This window comes from Pseudopipra pipra, chromosome 8 (genome assembly GCF_036250125.1).
Source record: "Pseudopipra pipra isolate bDixPip1 chromosome 8, bDixPip1.hap1, whole genome shotgun sequence".
In the NCBI taxonomy this organism is placed as follows: domain Eukaryota; kingdom Metazoa; phylum Chordata; class Aves; order Passeriformes; family Pipridae; genus Pseudopipra; species Pseudopipra pipra.
The window spans coordinates 4,484,413-4,503,135 of record NC_087556.1 but is presented as its reverse complement, the minus strand read 5'-3'; the positions used below and the strand labels follow the sequence as shown (position 1 = coordinate 4,503,135).

Sequence of the window (18,723 nt, the reverse complement as noted above, 5' to 3'; positions counted from 1 at the left end):
GTAGGGGGAGGCAGGGACAGGCAGGGAACAGCAAGGGACGGCAGAGGGAAGCAGGGGACGGCAGAGGGCAGCCGGAACGGCCCCGCGCCGAGCCGTCCTTGGGCGGCCCCTCAGGGCCGCGGCGACAGGAGCGCCTGTGGGGAAGGAAGGGGGGGAGCCGCAGGCAGCGCGAGCACCACGTGACGCCGGCAGCGCGCGCGGTCACGTGCCCCGGTGTGTTGTTTGCCGCGGTCACGTGCCGCGGTCACGTGCCGCGGCGCTGCCCGCGGCGGGCGGGGGGACGAGGGGGGGCCAGGCGCGAAGGGGGCGGCGGCTGCGGCGGCGCCAAGATGGCGGACGGGGACGCTGCGCCGCTCCGCCCGCGCGGCCCCGGCCCCGCCGGCCCCGCCGGCAGCGACAGCGCCGAGCCCGCGGCCAAGCGGCACCGCCGCGGGTCGGGCACCGCCCCGACCGCGCCGCGCCCCGACCGCGCCGCCGAGCTACCGCTCGCGCCCGCCGCCGTGCCGGCCGAGCCGCCGGGCGAGGCGGCGGCCGATGGCGGCCGGGCGGAGCAGGAGGACGGCGGCGGAGCGGCGGCGGCGCCGAGCGGCGCGGACAGCGGGGCCTGCCCGCGGGGCCTGCCCCGAGCGGAGCCGCCTCCGCGGCGGGAACGGGGGGAGGGCGCGGAGGCGGCGCCCGGCGAAGACGCGGCGGAGGCGGCCCCGGGCTGCGGGCGGGCGCAGTGTTCGAACGGGGCGGCCGCGGCGCCGGCCCCGCATCCCGGTGAGGACCGACCCCTCCCTCCTCTCCCTCCTCCGCGAGTCCCTTTCCCCGCCCAGCGCCCGCCTGGGTGTCGCACGGCGTTGGGGTCATCATCGCCCGAGCCCGGCGAGCTGCTGCATCCATCGCTTCCCTGCCCCTTCATCCCTGTCAGCTCTGATCTGTCGCTGTCAGCGCCTGCTGCTCCCCGTGCCGGGCTCCGCAGAGGCAGAGCGGCTCCGCTCTCATCCCTGAAAACATTTGTTTTGCTGTGTCGCTGGCAACGAATCATTAAAAACGAAAAACCATAAGCCCGGCTTCCTTTTCGTAATCTCTGCCGTGATAATAATTCTATTTTTGTAACTTGGAAACTCGCACAGAAAGCACAGGAGCAGCAGTCTTGACCGGCTCTTTAAATAACTTTGAGTGACACTCTTGGTTAAGATTTCAGTGACTGTGACACGAAACTAAACTATAATCTTTCTAAAAAGTTTTCTTTCAGATAACGTTTTTAAGTGTACTGGTGGGGAGCATCAGTGTGAAAGCACCTCACATTGCAAACAGATTGGGTTTTGTTGTTGATGTTCATCTTGGCTTTTTTTTTTTTTTTAGCAGTGCTTTGGAAAGATTTATTAAAAGGTATCAGACACTGCATTCTGCCAGTAAAGTCTTTACATTTTATCCTGGAATGCAGTTAAAGATATTTTTCCTTTAACTCGATAGTAAAACTCTACAGAAAAACTTCTGCCTTTGCAAGAGGAATGGACCTATAGGATAAATGAGGAACAGCCTCAGTATTTAAAAACTCCATTGGAACAGCGCAGACCAAAGCCGATGATCCCTTACCCGTGCCTTATGTGAAGCCTTTTTGCTCAGGTCCCTCTGATTCTCAGGCGTGCTTTGCTGTGGCCGGCTTAGTTCTGGCAAGCATTATTCCCTCTAGCCCTTTGAGGAATCAAATTAATACACAGGGATTGTTACAAGTTAAACTTATGTTAGCCTGCTTGTATCTGTCACTGTTTCTTAAATCCCAGATACTGTGGCCTGTATGTGACAAGTCTTTCACAATGTAGCTTTGATTCTTTATACAGAAACTATAAAGGTCATTTTAGTTAAACTTGCACCTCACAGTTATTGATGTGTACTAATCCACTTTTTCCTTTTCCATAATGCTTAATGTGTTCACTGACATCATGCACAAGGAGGTGGAAGTGAAATGCTGTAAATTATGTAGATTAATAATACAGTAATGTCCAAGAGCACCTGTGGCCTCAGAAGAATAAGACAGCAAGAACACATAGCAAATTTATGTCCTCGACCTCTTTCTGTTCTAATCAGAATAAAGTATTTATGCCAGGAAGGAAAGGACAACATGACCTCTGAATAAAAAGATATTGGTGTTTTGTGGTGTTCTTTATTTAAGAATCACATGAAGTAACAGCTAGTGTAGGGGGTTCTTCAGATAGAGACTGAAAACTGTTATAGTGATGCTTTGCTTGGAAGAGCATGACTGAAATTTGTTGTTCTTTGTTCATATCTTAGATTTTCAAAAAACTAAGCTACAGGTGCTGTGGCTATTTCTAATAAAGGAAATAATAAAAAGGTTTAGTAATCTAAATTCTAGTAAGCTGCTCAGGTTAGAATTCAGATTTCCTCTCCAATGTGAGCTCAGTAGCACATGCTGCGAGACAAGTGTCTCGTTCTCCTTTGGACTCCATGGAGATCTAGGATGGAGTTAGATTGAGTTACTCTGGCTTAAGGCCATAGGCTGAGCTGAGCTGACTCTGGCACTCTTAGCCAAACCCAGCTGCAGGGGCAAATGGATAAGATAAAATTAATGAAGGTGGTCCAAGGGAGCACATTTTGTATCATAAGTGAAATAATGTGGATATGTGGTCACCTGCAGCTCAGCTGCAAGGTAACACCCTCACAAAATTATGTAACTTGATTGCATCAAATGTGTATTTGTGGGTTTCTTTCAAAATGCTGTTAAAATGCTCTTAAAACCTAGTCAAAGATCAGTCTATACCCAGTTTTTCAATGACCTGAATGCAGTGAGAATTGTAAGAGAAAAGGATTTTTAATTATACTTTTGAAACATTTGGATTTTTTCTAAGATGCAATATCCATAATGCCCAACACTTTACAGAATGAAGTTTCACCAAGGTCAGCACCCAGCCCACCTTAGCCCAGCGTTAAGACGGCAAATCCTGCTGATGGCCTGAAAAGCATTTTCTGTGCCTGAGCAGCGACAGTGCTCATTGCAACCACATTTAAGGGCATCCAGTTCAAATTTCTGTGCTGTATTTAGTGATATACCTGTGCCCTTTGGGTGGGGTGTAACCCTCCTGGCTGTGCTGTCTTGCAGATAACTTCCTCCTCAGCGATGAAATCATAGCCAACGGCTTTCACTCCTGCGACAGCGACGAAGATGACAGAGCCTCACACGCAAGTTCTAGTGACTGGACCCCAAGACCACGTATAGGTAGATGCCTGTGTGATGTTCTTAGATGCTCTCTGCCTTTGAACAGTTACTTAATTCTCCCCAGAATGCAAACAATTTTATCTGTTGCAAAAAAAATTGGCAATTAGCGCTTCTGAGCAGCTTAGTGTTGTTTACTGTATCTGTATGCTATTTAAGGAGTTTAAAAATGAACCTGTTGAAACGTGCTGTATTTTGATTAAAATTGTCAATGCCTTGTTTTTTTACCTTGAGTAGAAATCCCACCGTGATCCCTATTAAAAGCGTCCACAGACTCACTAAATTGAACTGATTTATGGCATACTCCTATTTATTTAGTATTCTTTAAGGAACAAGAAGAGGATTCCTGTGTGATTTTAGGAGAGTGAGCCCTGCAGATTGACTGTGACATCAGTTTGGGAATTATTAGCCTGCATATAGTTTGCACATTAGCAATAGAGAAGTGTGGCCACTGGGAACTCTGTACAAAGTTGCAGAGGGGGCCAGATCTGTGAGGAACAGTGGTTTCCAGGGGGCAGTGGGGTTGGAACTTAGAGGTGTGATAATACCCACAGCATTGGTTCTGCCAGTATTGACAAGAATAGCTGCAAGGAAACACATTGTGAGAATACAGTATTCCGCTTAAAACCTGCCCATGTGTTGCCTTTGCTGATCCCTCCTTACGGGATCACTGTTGGTACCTTTTGGGTAAATATTGTATAACGTTTGTTTTCTTTATATGTAACTTGCCTTAGTGATGGCTATTTGAGTCCTGTCAGTTTAGGCTTTTAAGATGTACCTATTTTCCTTCTACAGCCCTAATCTTGAGTGTTTCTGGAAGGATTGATTTGATGGTGTTAAGAGGTCACGTCTGAAATAATTACTGTTAGATGATCAAAAGAAAAACAAATTCCATGGATTGCTGGGTCCTATTTGTCTATTAAAGTGATGGTTTATGGTACCACTAGAAGGTTATATCTATGTTTGTCGTCTCTTCAACTTATTCCTGTAAATACCAAATGTTGGGAAAATACAGATGAAGTCATAAAATGGAGACGCAGTGTGAAAACCCTATTGCTACGTAAGTGCACCTCTGAAAGCCATTAAGTTTGCTCTGAAATGGGATTTCTACCTTGACTGACTTTCTATGAAATCCTTCATGGATTAACACAAAATAACGGTAAATAAATAAAATTCTTAGCTGCCCTATCACTTCAGAATTTAGACCAAAATATACAGGAATTTAGATGAATGGAGCATTAAATTGGATTCATAAAACTGTAGTAGCAAGCATTAATAAATGTAACAATGACCATAATCTTCTGAGTTACTTGAATCAGTTTTAAATTTTATCTTTTTTAATTTTTTAGGTCCCTACACTTTTGTTCAGCAGCACCTCATGTTGGGTACAGACCCACGGACGATTCTGAAGGACCTGCTGCCAGAAACGATCCCCCCGCCTGAACTGGATGATATGACTCTGTGGCAAATTGTGATAAACATCCTTTCAGAGCCACCAAAAAGGAAAAAAAGGAAAGATATTAATACCATTGATGATGCTGTGAAACTTCTACAGGAGTGCAAAAAGATAATGGTCTTGACTGGAGCTGGGGTATGTATTCCTGCAATGGCAGTGTGAAAATAGGCAGACAGGTGGGTTAAATACTTCCCTGCAGCATGCAGGTGATGGGACTGTATCCCTGTGCTGGGTGGGAAGAGGAGGCACAGCTGGCCATGGGAAGGACTGGAGCTCAAGCTGGAAATTACACCATTTCTCCTAACAAAAAATTACTGGACATTTAAACTCTTAAACAGTTGCTTTCATGCAAAATAGTTATGGAATAAGAACCTGTCCAGAACATTTTCTATCTCGTCATTTTTTCATTTCAAACAAAGGTAATGATTTCTTAAAATCTCAGTGGATCTCTTAAAATACCAGGTGGAACTCGAGGGAATAGAAGAACAGGACTTGAAAATTAAAAAAAGAGTTGGCAGGGGGAGGATCATAAGGAGAGTTTGATCAGATTTCAGTAGACTGTTACTTTTAGTATGTGCTGCTCTATGATGGGAACAAGGTTTCTCACTGTTTTACTAAAGAATGCTTCTGAACTATTGCACATTTGCAGCTCTTACCTGTGTACCAGATCATTTTTTGCTTCTGTTGTTCACACACAGATGGTATTCTTGTTACCCAGTCTTGCTGTCTTGCTCTCTGTACTTTCATACATCTGTTTCTCCTCCTCTTCCCATGGTATTTTGAGGTAGTCTGAGACAATAATATTAGTCCTCATTGACTACTACAATGCTTTGATAAACAATATTTATTAATAAACAATTTTTATCAAAAGAAGTTTATCCTTCAAAAGTAAGAATCTGTTGTGTTACTGTGTTAGCACGAAAAAAAAATTAAAAATATCAACCACCTTGTCTAAGCCTGAGCTGGCAGATGAGTGAATGCTTACTAAAGAAATTTAATGCAACAATATTCAAAACTTTTGTTCACATTTTACAAAACTTCCAGTGGTAAACGCAAGTGGTAAACAAACTTTGTTTCTGTGCTGCTTCTCCTGCGTCTGGTTTGGGAATTGTTATATTGTCCCCCCACTCTCCAAAAAAAAAAAGAAAAAAAAGGAAAGAAAAATAAATACAGAGAACCCGGAGTGGTTTTGTTCTTAATGTCTCTGAGCATACAGAAGTGTGGTTTCCCAGAGTTTCTATCACAGCAGCTCTTTATAGCCCTATATGTAGTTTCACTTACTTCAGATTGCAAAACTGTGTTTCAGGTGTCTGTGTCTTGTGGAATACCTGACTTTAGATCCAGAGATGGCATCTATGCACGCCTTGCTGTAGACTTCCCAGACCTTCCAGATCCTCAAGCAATGTTTGATATAGAATACTTCAGAAAGGATCCCAGACCCTTCTTTAAGTTCGCAAAGGTATGGTTTTCCAACAGTTCTTGGCCAGCAAAGACGGATAACAAGATTAAAATGCATAAAGCAGATATAAAACTAGAAGTATTTAGCAACATTCTCTCTTTTTTTTTTTATTCTTTAAGCTTATTTTTACTGTTCCTCTTGGAAGTTCATGATACACACAACCATTCTAGATAGTTGAAAAGATATTAGTGATATTAAACACTTTCAAAAGCAGCAAGTACATCTCCTAGACAAGAAGGAATTGTAGAAGCTGTGGTCATATGTGAAACAAAAAAAACCCATTGCATAAAGTCTGCAATTTCCTTGGAACAAAACAAAATCAAACCCAAAATACAAGAATTTCTACAGCACCAGTAAGGACTTGTGAAAAATCAATCACCACTAGTCGTGCTCACTCGTCCTTCCCTTTGCTCACAATTTTTACTACTGCTCTGTTACGTTACAAAGATTGAAAAAGAAAACCCAATGCATTCTCTGCAGGCTTCCTATCCAGATAACCATATTTTGATGCTCATTAGTATAATCAGTTCCTTCGTTTTTTAATATTAAAAAGCACACACACACACCTAGAACCACGAAAAAGCCCCCCCAAAGACCACAAAACAAAAAAATGCCATAGCAAGCAAAAAAACAACATACTTGAAGCCTGTCTATACATAGGTTTTGCCAGAAAAGCCCAAATCCAATTAAGCTGATAATTTCTTTTTTAAACTTTTTAAATCGTCCTCCTCCTGTCCATCAGAATATGTGTTTCTGTTTACAAACATTGATGTTACTTGACACTTCAAAAGGAAAACAAAGCTTTCCTATTCCAGAATTATCAAAACCAGAAAGAGATCTAAATGTTGCTTTTATGCTGTGTAAAGAACAAAATACCAACTTGCAAGGAGCAGTTCATCTCAATGTGATCAGGAGCTGAGCTGTGGAAAGAAGGGTTGGATCCAGAGCAATGGGAAAGTGCCCAGGGAGTGACAGCGTGAACTGCTGACATGATCAGTGGTGACAGGATTTAGCTGAGTGTGAAATGCTGCCGTTAAAATAAAGACACCGTGTATCTCTCTACACTTTTCTAATGTGCTTCTGAATTCCCTAGGAAATCTATCCGGGACAATTCCAGCCGTCTCTCTGTCACAAGTTCATAGCTTTGATGGATAAAGAAGGAAAACTACTTCGCAACTATACTCAGAACATAGACACACTGGAACAGGTTGCAGGAATCCAAAGGATAATACAGTGTCATGGTTAGTGGGTTTAGTTTCACTTATTTTACATGTAGGAATGGTTCTGACTGGTGCATGTGACAAGGTAACTGCTGTTGGAATTTAACTTTTTTTCCCTTGAATTCCTGTCTCTTGCCAACAAACATTCTGCTTTTAAAATGTTGAAATTTCTTTTTGGGTAGCTGAAGTATTTAAATCAGAAGCGTTTTAAATGGGAATACTTCTTTCAGAAGTTGAGCTTGGTAAACAGTGGTCTCTGTGTATCAGTGAAGATCCACATTCTGTTTGCACAAGCTTAGACCATAACTTCTAAACTGCATTTGGTGCTTCTTGATCTGTATAAGAACATAGCGTGGAAATCAGTCTTGTCACAGGTCCCTCTCACTGCCTGTCAATGAAATGGGAGTCTGGCTGTTACCTGACTCTTTATTTAGGTTACATTCCACTGAAATCTTGAAATATCCTGACACTTCAGTGACTTCACCTCATGTATAAAACACTGTGAATTAATCACCAGTTCAGGTGAACTGAAGATCATCTTGTTTCAGTGTCACCCACACTGTAACTATGATGCCAAACAAAGTGGAATCGCTTCAGTTGCTCAATAGGCTTTCCATTTCCAAGGACTTGCATGTGTCAGGCTGAAAGTCCAAAGATTCATTTTTAAGGAAAGGATGCAGAAGATTAGTTGTTAAAGGGCATGTTTGGATCATTTAGTAAACTTCTGGCAGATGAATTGTCTAAAAACAGTGTTGTCCTGTTTGTAAGGCACATCACTGGTCAAGCTCCTCATTTTTCTGGTTGCACACTGCAGTGATGAGATTGCAGACCATCTTTAGTGTATGCCCTGTGTAAGGTGACTTTAAATTAAAGAGATTCTTTGAAAACATGCTATGCACTTTGAGATTTTGAGGCCTTTGGAAATTAGTAAAGGTTGTTTCGAGCACATCAAGCTTTATCAGACATACAGTTGCTGCTCTTTACCAAATGATCTTTGACTAATGGTAGTGGCTAAGGAGAAACTGAATCACTTATGTAAGGGTTAATACACTTAATACTGCTGTATTTATTCTGCCTTTTTTCTCTGGCTGTGGCAATGGCAAGTTAATCACGAGTAGTTAAAAAGGAACCTTGCAGTGATTTGGGGACTTCACACGTGAACCTTTGGACCCGTTTCTCACTGCAGACGTACAGTAAAGTTTCTGCTATGAAAATTGGTGTCTGAGATGCATTTTCTGAATTTAAAATGGCTGTTGCATTCAACTAATACATCTGGAATTAGACTGTATTCCTTGCCACTGCTGTAGCTGAGCGTTTGGAGGCCGTGGCCTGCTGGCTATGCATGACTTGTGCATGGGGCAGCAAACTTGTTGGTCAAGTCCTTCTGATGTGAAAAGTAATTCACAAGTGGGTAGCAACAGATGCCTCAGAGAGGGTTAGGTCTGCTAGCCAGACAAGCATGTCCCTAACATGCTGTATAAAGGTCTGAATTATTACTTTAAGCTACTCTTAAAACAAGATTTCTGCTGACTAACATCTAGAAGAACAAATTTTAGTGTTACAAGTATCTCCATAATTTTACATTACTTTTTTTAATGCTTGATTTCTGTAGCACTGCAATATAACAGCCTTTGTGTCAAAACAGCTTGGGCAAAAAGACCAAATCTGAATGACTGAAAACCCTGATTCTACCATACTGGTTTTTCCCCTCAGGTTCCTTTGCAACAGCTTCCTGCCTGATCTGTAAATACAAAGTTGATTGTGAAGTTGTTCGAGGAGATATTTTCAATCAGGTAAAAAATTCACTTTAACTCACTGCATCTTTCTAATAAGTAAGTAAAACTTACTTTTCTCTCAAAACACCAAACCCCAAAATATCACAGTGGGATTGCTTAAAAGATCTGCTTCTAGAAGTCTCCATATCTTTGCATATTCAGAGAATTTTAGCATTTCCTCTGGTATTTAAAAGTACGCTAAAATACTGTACTGCAAAAAACAGAAAAAACCTTAAGAGTCTGTTTTTAATGGCACCTCTGAGAAAAGCAGAGGCTAAATGGTAAGTAGTAGAAACTTGGATTTATATTTGTTTTGTGTTAACCTGAACTCACAGTCACACAGAGAAAGCAATCTTAGCCTTTTGTAACACTGGCTGCTCTTTGAGCATTTACCTGTGTTAAAAATGTGTTTAAACAGCAGCTGATGCATGGAGAGATTGCTAGCCACAGAGCAGGTGCTGAGCAAGGATCAAATGAGGTGCTGGATGTTGCTTTCTGTGACTCCTGGACTATTCCATAGTCCGAACTCCCCATGTGAGGGTGTGAAGTGCCCTGGAGCCATGCAGGAGTTGGTTCTGTTCTGTCAGAGCAGATGAACCTTTGACTTGGCAAGACCCTCTTTGCCTTTCTTTCTCTTCTTTTGAAGGAACAGAGGTGATGGTTCTGTGATCAAAAAGATCTTGTTTATACAAATGAAAAGGGACTCTTTCTGCAGGCTTGTATGTTTTTGATAAATGCTCTAGAATCCAGATTTGCAACTTTAGACGAGAAACATGGAAGGGATGTAAATCCTTCAGGTATTACATTTAAAACAGAGCTCAATGAAAGCATTTCAGAAGAGTTGTTTGAGTTAAAGCTTTGAGAAAGGTGAATCTCATAAACCTGAAGCCTTTTAACACTGAAATATTGAACGTGAAATATAGTTTTCTTTGTTATTAAGAATGTTATTTTTGAGAACTTTTTATCTTACAGATGTTTGCTGCTCCTTTGCCTTAAAAGCCAGCTGGCTGGAGTTTAGGTTTTCTTCCTCTTAAGCATGTTGTAATTTTCTGTTTGGATTGTTAGTCTACTTTTCCAAGCACCACTTGAACCACTGGGTGTTCCTCTGCTGAACCAAACTTGTGCCAGGGGTCAGGAATGGCAGTGCCAGGCAGTGGAGAGGAGCAGCCTGTAGCAATTCTTCTGCCTGATGGGCCCAAAGAGGGTTCTCTCTCGCAAGTTGAGCCTCAAGGAGCTTCTTACACTCAGTCTCTCAGCCCTAATCTTGCAGTACTGTTGCCAGGTACATCTTCCCAGGGCAGGCCCTGGCTGTGATACTGAACTATTTTCATAATGCAAATAAATATGGGTATTGCTAAATACAATTTCACAAAATAAGAAATAGAGCAATTGAAAGAAAACATGTCTTTCCTCCTTTATGCCTGAAAAAAAATTCTATTTACCATCATTATCTTTATTCCATAGCCCGCATTTCTCAAAGTGCTATGCAGCATCTTTGTCTGTTGCCTCTCTAAAATACAGAATTTGGTTCCTGATGTATCAAAGGAAGCTTTTTCTGTACTTACGAAAAAAAAACACTGTTCATTTCAACAGCTCTGTTCTCTAACAAATCCTCCTTGACAAAAACGGTTTTGGCTCCTGGCTCCCAATGGATAGTCCAGGTTCTAGTCTCTGCTGTCCTCCACAACTTGGAAGTTCAGTTATACATGGCCCTAGGTCCTTAGTTTTCCCTAGAAATACTTGTCCTTTGCTCTGGTCCATCCCCTGATGGCCATAACTGCTTCACAAGGAAGTGAGTCTGGCCAACATCTTTCTGCCAGGATTTCCTTTCAACAGGTTACAGACGGAGAATTGTTTGAGATCATCTGTTTAGACAAATGCTGCTCTTCTTTCATTTGCCCCTTTGGAGATACAGTGCTGTAGAATGATTCCCTCTTGTATACAACCATCCTTCTGGATGAGAAACAGCAGCAGGTATAAAGCACACAGAACATCCAAGGAAAACAACTGTCAGTCACTTCCAAAAATATCACTTTTACTTTTGGCTATTTTTGGCAGCTTCAAGAACTGGTAAAAGGGTCTCAGATTTAGGAGGAAAGGGCCCAAGAAGTGGAAAGCACACACCAGTTTTTGGCTATTCTTAAGCCAGTGTAATCTTTATTAATCTCACTTTTGATATATGGGTAACATCAATAGTGAGAAACTCCATTTCTCTTCACTTAGAGAAGTGCATCAGCAGAGATGGTAGGGGTCTGGGGGAGCTGCTTCTGCATGAAAAGAGGACCCTATTAGAGGCAACTGAATGGTCAGTTTTGTAGCTTTAACTTCTTGGTATCAATTTCAGCTCTTGGAATAAATCTCCCCCTTTACTGATGACCTCTTGAGGATTAGCAGAGAAAAGCTGGTGAGTAGTGTAGTGTTGAAATGCATTTAGGGGTCATTACAGCAACTCGGATGATTTCAATAGGGACAGAGATCCACTAAGTCTCAAGTCACTGGACTTGCTGTGAGAAATGATGGAAACAGAGTTAGTATTACTTGGTCTTTTTAAATCAGAAGTCAGAGGTCTTCATTTTATCTTCCTCCTAACACAGAGCAAATTACTTACCCTCCGTAACCTTCCGAAAGTGCAAAGGCATCACTGACATCAACAAAAGAGATAGCAGGGGGAAAAGCTTAAGAAAAGTAGAAGCTGTTTGTATAAGCTTTTTTCCTAATATGTAAAGATCTGAGGAAAAAGTTCCATATTCATTCTAGCCATCTGCTCCTTTTTGGGGAATTCTTTAGTTGGTTTCCCTTAAGTGTGGGGTTACTGGATGCTATTTAGCTTGGGTACAGGGTGAAGGTTTCCTCTAGCTCTTGTGCCATATTGCTTCTTAGGCATCCCTCCCACAAGGTTTCTTTGTTCAAAGACTTAAATTTTGGGAAAGGTCCTTTGACACTAGAGAAAGGCCTTCTACTTGTGATGTTTTCTCATTTGGAGAGTATTGTCTTCTGTCCCACTGCAGGCATCCATAGAACTAATTCTTTGATTTAAACTTTCTACTTTCTATATTATTTTTTTTTGCAGCTGTTCTCTGTACAAGAGGGACTTCTTGTGCAATTAAATGTCAGTTATCAGATATTTTCCTATTACAGTAGGTAATATACATCTCTTTACACCTTTATAGCTCTAATTTATAGGTTGTGGTGATTGCTATAGGATTGCAGCTACATTTAGCTCCTTAGATTTATTCTGGAGCATCATATTTTAACACTATAGCTGAGAAGACTTGAACTATTAAAAGGGAAATTGCTGATTAGTAATTGAAGTATTGTCTGTAGCAGATCTATCACTCACCTTGTTGCTTCTCTTCTCTCTGAAAAAGTCTTAAGATAAGAAAGAGTTGAAAGAGGTCCCAAAGATCAGAAAACCCTCTGCTTTCAGGAGGAAAGGGAGTCTATTCTCCACAAACATAACTCTTATCCACTTCTGTCAGCAAATGAGAATTCTGCTCTGTTTTTGGAGGAATTGGAAAAGTTTTAAATGGAGACCAAAGAAAGGTTCTGTCCTGTTCTCATCCTGTCTGCTTTTAGCCAGCTGCCTGCCACAGTGCCCTGTTGCTTTGTGTGTATAACACTCATGCCCCTTTGGAGGAGAAACTAGAGGTAAAGCTCTACAATAGACTGAGAAGGAAGGGCTTTGTTTTGAATGGAAAGTGACAGGGAAACCTAAGTGTTTGCTCTGATTATACCAAGGAAAATACGTTCCTATCAAATGGGAGGGGGTTGCCTGTTGGTGCTGAGCATGACTTCTGGACTTCAGCTTAATTGTCAGATAAGAACTGTGCTGTAGATCTGCCTGGTTTCTCCCTCTTTATTCCTGCTGTAGCTTTATTTCCCTCTGCAGTTGCTGCAGGCTAGAGTAAGGAATGTACTTGTCTGTACATCCACAGAAAAACGGGATGAGGAAATATCACTGAAACTTCCCTGTCTTTTGCCAAGTCTCTGTGAAATGCCTAAACCTGACATTTTCCAAGGCACAGCCTCGTCCTGCAGTAACAGGTGGTGTTGTGGTGCAGGTTGTGCCCCGATGTCCCAGGTGCCCCCCCGACGAACTGCTCGCCATCATGAAGCCCGATATCGTGTTCTTCGGGGAGAACTTACCCGAGCAGTTCCACCGGGCCATGAAGTACGACAAAAATGAAGTTGATCTCCTCATTGTCATTGGGTCTTCGCTGAAAGTAAGACCAGTAGCATTGATTCCAAGTAAGTGACTATCTCTGGTAGTATTTTCTTCCAAAAATTTGAATCAAAAGTGAAATTCTCAGTTAGGAGCTGAGAAACTAAGGAACACTTTCGGCTCGATTCAGTGAGGGAACTTGATTAAGCATCAAGTAAGATGAAAGCTGCTTGCCTATGTAAAGCTGAAATGCAGAGTAGAGAAAGTAGCAAATTTTAAGTGCTTTTGCTATACTCTAGGTAGATCTCAAGGTTATGAAATGATAATCTGAAAAAGTACTCTTCTAAAACTTGAATTACTTTGTTCTGACTCAATTAATTTCTCTCCCTGCTTGCAATATGCTTCCATAGTTACTTGAAAGATTTAGAAAGGAGTCATCTCAAAAGACCTAAATGGAGTATCAAAAAAATCAGATCAGGCACATTAGGTATGTGAGTTGTAGCTTATTTTAAAGTCACTATTAAGTGGCACACAGTGGGCATAGTATAGCGTGTCACCACTTGCGTCCTTACCTCTTAAAGTGATGTGGAAAAACATCTCTGCTAATACACGTTACAGGAAAATGCCTTTCAGGAAGGCTGAGAAATTACCATTACAGGTGATTTATTTGTCTACTGAGTGAAAGATTTACTGGTAGTAAAGAAATTCTCTTCACATGTAAGCCTGAGAAGGACATGTGCTTAGCATCTGCTAACTGGGACCAGTAACTCAACCCACGGCCTTTGCAGGAACATCCTCTTCACTGTACAAGAGGCAGAGCCCAGTGTTCAGGCTGATGGGAATTGCATAAGGACTGGAAAGTTTCCCTCTGCTATACAAACCACTGCTCTTTCTGTGCCTTAGAAGTGGATTTCATTAGTTTGGTCTGTGAGGAGTCCATCCTAGGTTATCAAACCTCATGGGTTTGGGAAGCCTAAATGTCAGAAATGGGTTGAACAACCCTGTACAACCTGGAAATATTTTGACTTAATTAAGGGGGTGTAATTTACCATTGGTATATTCCTCATGTTCACTTAAGTAATAAAACAAATGCATGAAATCAACATAATTCTAAGAGATTATAGTACTAATTTTAATCTTTAACACTTGACCAAACATTACTAGAGTCATTATTTCTGTGCATGTGTTTCTCAATGATTGAGGAATATTAACTGGAAAAAACAGGAAGAAAAATATTGTCTAAGCAGGCTACAGTGGGCACTGGACCTCAGACTGCTGTTGTTAAATTTGGGATTTGCTTGGCTTCTTCCTGATCTGGCTATTTTGGTCCTGTTGCAAGGGAAGGTAAAGAGAAGCCTGAGGAATCAAGCTTTCTAAGATCTCTGCTGAAAGTGAAACTGGAGTGACTCCCTTTGAATTCTCTTTTCTGTGCATAGGTTCCATCCCCCATGAAGTGCCTCAGATCTTGATTAATAGGGAACCTTTGCCTCATCTACACTTCGACGTGGAGCTTCTCGGAGATTGTGACGTTATTATTAATGAATTATGTCAAAGGCTGGGTAGTGAGTACACAAAACTTTGCTACAACTCGGTAAAACTTTCAGAAATAACAGAAAAGCCTCCACGACCGCACAAGGAGCTCGAAGTGCTCTCGGCTGAGCTACCGCCTACCCCTCTGAACATTTCCGAAGGTTCCAGCTCACCAGGAAGAATGACTCCACCAGATACTTCAGTGGTGTCTTCAGAACACCCACCTGAATGTAGGGTAGAAAACTGTGAGCTTGCCTCCGAAACTAAAGGGACCTGCTCAGAGGAGAAGCTTCAGGACACACAGACATCGTCAGAAAACCCTGAAAATCCTGCTAGTGAGCAAATGAACTCTGAAACAATGAAGGAAAATGGATCTAACAACGGAGAAAATAAGGAAAAGAATGAAATATTGAAGAAGTGCTGGGTAAACAGATCTGCAAAAGAACAGATTAGCAAAAGGCTGGATGGTAAGTGTTAAGTCATTTCAGTATTTTGCATTTTTTTGGAAGAGATGTTTATGCTAGACTTACTTCAAAGCAATAAATAAGTTACTCTTGAGGGAGTGAGTGGGTTTTGGTGGTTAGTTTTGTTCAGACAAGTGTCTACATAACTCTCATTGTACCATTTATTTCTTTTGGAGAAGCCGATAGGAAATGGTTTTTGTATTTCATAATAGGTTTTACAGTCAGTGATTACATCCTTACCTAAAAGATCAAAGTTTAGGAGGCTGAAGGTAAGTATCAAAAAATAAATCCATTTCCAGCACTTTGAAACGCATTTTCAGAAAAACTGGTTTGATCCTCGGGTGTTCAGAAGCTGCTCACAGTAGGTCATGATTTGGTATGGCAGTAGGGCTGAAAGATGAAGCCATGACAGCAGCTGAAAGCAAGTCTCACAGCTGGAGTGAGGCACATTTTGAAGGAAACTAGGCTTTCCAGGAAAGCCCTCCAATCTCTTAATTGATGTGAGGGGTTAGGTATGAAATTAAAATGTTCCAGAGCAAAGGCTGGTTTCAGACTTTGTCACATATTCTGTGCAGGGGGTTCCCATTCTGTCATGGGTAATGGAAATCTAGCTGTGAATATTTCCCATGAAAAAACACTGACTGACACTTGTTGTTAATGTAATAATTTTGAGGTGGAGTGGTGTCACCTGGGCTAATGTTAAGCAAGTAACAGTTTGCTATCTGCCCCAAGGTTCCTTCCACAGTCAGTGGAGGGATGTCTGCCCTCCAGCAGCTGAATCATCTCCTCTGTGTTAGACATCTCTCTTACAGTGGGATGATTCCTGCTTGCAGTGCCTGTTCTGATGAAAAAAGCTGCTAAACATTAAGTATAAACGCTCTTTGGTATCAAAAGGATGGGGGAGAAGGAACACTGAGCTTTCCAGTGAAGCATTTGTTTTGTGCTTTGTAATAAACACACATACATTGACATAAATGCTTTTCTCGTGTCATCCCATCTGTCAGTGGAAAATAAAAACACGTATATGCAGATACCTTCTAAGCAGAAGTCTGCCAGATCCTGTGTGAATCATTTACTTGAGCCTTTTGTTGAGTGTTGGAATTCTGTTTCAGGTACTCAGTATCTGTTTCTGGCACCCAACCGCTACATTTTCCACGGTGCTGAGGTTTACTCCGATTCCGAGGATGACATCATATCTTCCAGCTCCTGTGGGAGCAGCAGCGAGAGCGGCTCGTGTCGCAGTCAGAGCTTGGATGTGGAGGACGAGAGCGAGATCGAGGAGTTTTATAATGGCATCGAGGACGAGGATGCTCCCGACAGGGAAGAGGAACCTGGCTTCGGGGAAGATGGAGCCGAGCAGGATGAATCGGCAGCTGATGGATCAGCCTATACAAGTGAAGCTGCAGGGACTGAACATCCAGGCAACGCGTTGTAAAGTGATCATTGACTGGTTACAGGAACTTTCCACCAGCATTAGGAGCTTTGGCATGTCAGAATGAATGTTTACGTCTGAATTTAGAGCAACAAAACCATAAGGATGTAGTGTTTATAAATAACTAAAACAGATTTTCATGCTTAGTTTTTTACCTTTTTCAATAAAAATCTATTACTGCGCACTCAACACTAACTCATCTTTTTTTTAAGGTACCAGGATTATCTAAACAACTGTCACTGTTCACTTTTAAGTTCATCTGTCTGATCAGGCATCCATGTATATAATGCATATTTTTGCTTAATAAATTTCAGCTTATATTATTTTTAAACCGTTTTGAAAAAGCCATTGGAATGTTAAACTAATATAAAGGGAACAGCTAATTTAGACCAAAGAATGGTATTTTCACACCTCTTGCTTTGTAACACTTTGGTTTATTTAAAACCTTCTTATGCTTCTGCTAAACCTTTCATTCACGCCTAGTCTGTCATTAAACACTGGCATTTTCTAAGACCTACTGTGGCAGCTAATTCTTTTTTTGCTTTTGCAGTTACTTTGTATGTTTGAGACATACTTAAATGCGAGCAGATAGTGAAATGGAAACAAGACAGGGAGTATTTGAGGAATCCAATGTTTTTTAGACCGATCAAGAAGTGCTGTGAAAATGCTTAGGTTGCTGAATTAATACTTCCTGTGGACACAAGCGATGTTAACACTGGCTCCTTAGCAATTAGAATCTGGCATTTAAACAAAAAGGATCCCCCCCAGTAGGAGTCTGTCACGCTGGGTACAGCAGTCACATCTAGGGTAGCTTGCATTATAAATAGCATTTGATAAATTGCCAAGGCTCTAATGTGGAAGCAGAGTTCAGAACAGTGTTTCTACCAGCACGTGAGAAGGCGCAAAAAATTAAGCTTTTCCTTTGTACTTGATGCAACAAAACCAGGAGAAACTGCCTCAACTACCCAGAGCCTCCATTTACGCTGCCAAGTGGCTCAACATGGATTAACAACCTGCTGGCTTGAGGTCTCAGGCTGGGAAAGTCATTTCCCAGCTGCTGTAGCTCCACCTTGCATATGGAAAGCAAAGCAGCTTCTCCCATTCTGATGTCTCAAGTGCTAGGCTGCCTTAAAACTGGATGTTGCAAATGTTCATGTGCTGATTGTTTCCAAGCCTTTAGAGCTACTTTGTAAAGTTGCACAGTGCAGTAGTAAATGAAACAGGATTTTTCTATAAACCACTTTTTCAACATTGGCCCAAATGAACTCTAAAATGTAGATTATTCATATACTTTGCTTTAATATTTATTACATTTTGGAAGATGTATAGTAGCTGTTCTTGGAACATAAAATACATCAGTTAATAAATATTTAAGAACAGCCTCCTGTATTCATCGGGAAATGCTGGCATGTTGTCTCATTGTCCAAATTTAACACAGCTCTTATTTGGCTACACTAAAGAATGCAATATGTTTAGTTTTCACTTGCATGTCACAATGTATTAGTTTGTGCTCTAGGAGATATTTTAAATTGAAATACTTTGTTTTAAATTATTTTTACAGTGAGGATTGTTTTCTGCTCTTTTATATTGTATATAGTGTCTTTTATGTAATCTACTGGCATATGTTTTGTAGAAGACTGTTTAAAATGACTGGCTATCTTCCTGCAACTTTTGGAAATACAAAACCAGTGTTTTATACTTGTACACTCTGTTCTAAAGTCTATTAAAACTGTCATTTGATTCCTGGTTTCTGTTAATTTCTGGTTATATCTTAAAAACAAAGATGCCCTATAAAGTCAAGGTATAATCCCAGCTAATGGAAGGCATTACAGAGGAAATGCTTTTCCCATCTGGCCCATGAGCAAAGAAAAAGCCTGAATGAAGTTCTGCATTTTGTTCTGTCTTGTGTCTTTGCCAATGTTATCTGAACAGTAGAGGAACCCTAAACTGTAATCACAGAGTCACAGAATATTCTGAGTTGGAAGGGACCCACAGAGATCATCGA

At 41.6% G+C, this 18,723-nt stretch overlaps 1 protein-coding gene across 1 annotated transcript; it reads left to right on the top strand.

Annotated features, from left to right (window-relative positions):
- Positions 1-115: 115 nt before the first annotated feature.
- On the top strand, positions 116-18,458 carry SIRT1 (sirtuin 1). The gene is made up of 9 exons (XM_064662285.1): positions 116-762; positions 3,107-3,223; positions 4,570-4,811; positions 5,983-6,135; positions 7,229-7,376; positions 9,069-9,148; positions 13,192-13,378; positions 14,729-15,289; positions 16,399-18,458. The coding sequence occupies exons 1-9, from the start codon at positions 330-332 to the stop codon at positions 16,719-16,721; spliced, it is 2,244 nt and encodes a 747-aa protein (XP_064518355.1). The 5' UTR covers positions 116-329; the 3' UTR covers positions 16,722-18,458.
- Positions 18,459-18,723: the final 265 nt, after the last annotated feature.

What these genes read in the sequence shown, in the direction of transcription:
- SIRT1 (XM_064662285.1), top strand. Translation starts at nt 330, where the DNA reads ATGGCGGACGGGGACGCTGCGCCGCTCCGCCCGCGCGGCCCCGGCCCC. An exon ending in GGCGCCGGCCCCGCATCCCG is followed by an intron (nt 763 to 3,106) that starts GTGAGGACCGAC and finishes GCTGTCTTGCAG; the next exon opens with ATAACTTCCTCCTCAGCGAT. An exon ending in TGGTCTTGACTGGAGCTGGG is followed by an intron (nt 4,812 to 5,982) that starts GTATGTATTCCT and finishes ACTGTGTTTCAG; the next exon opens with GTGTCTGTGTCTTGTGGAAT.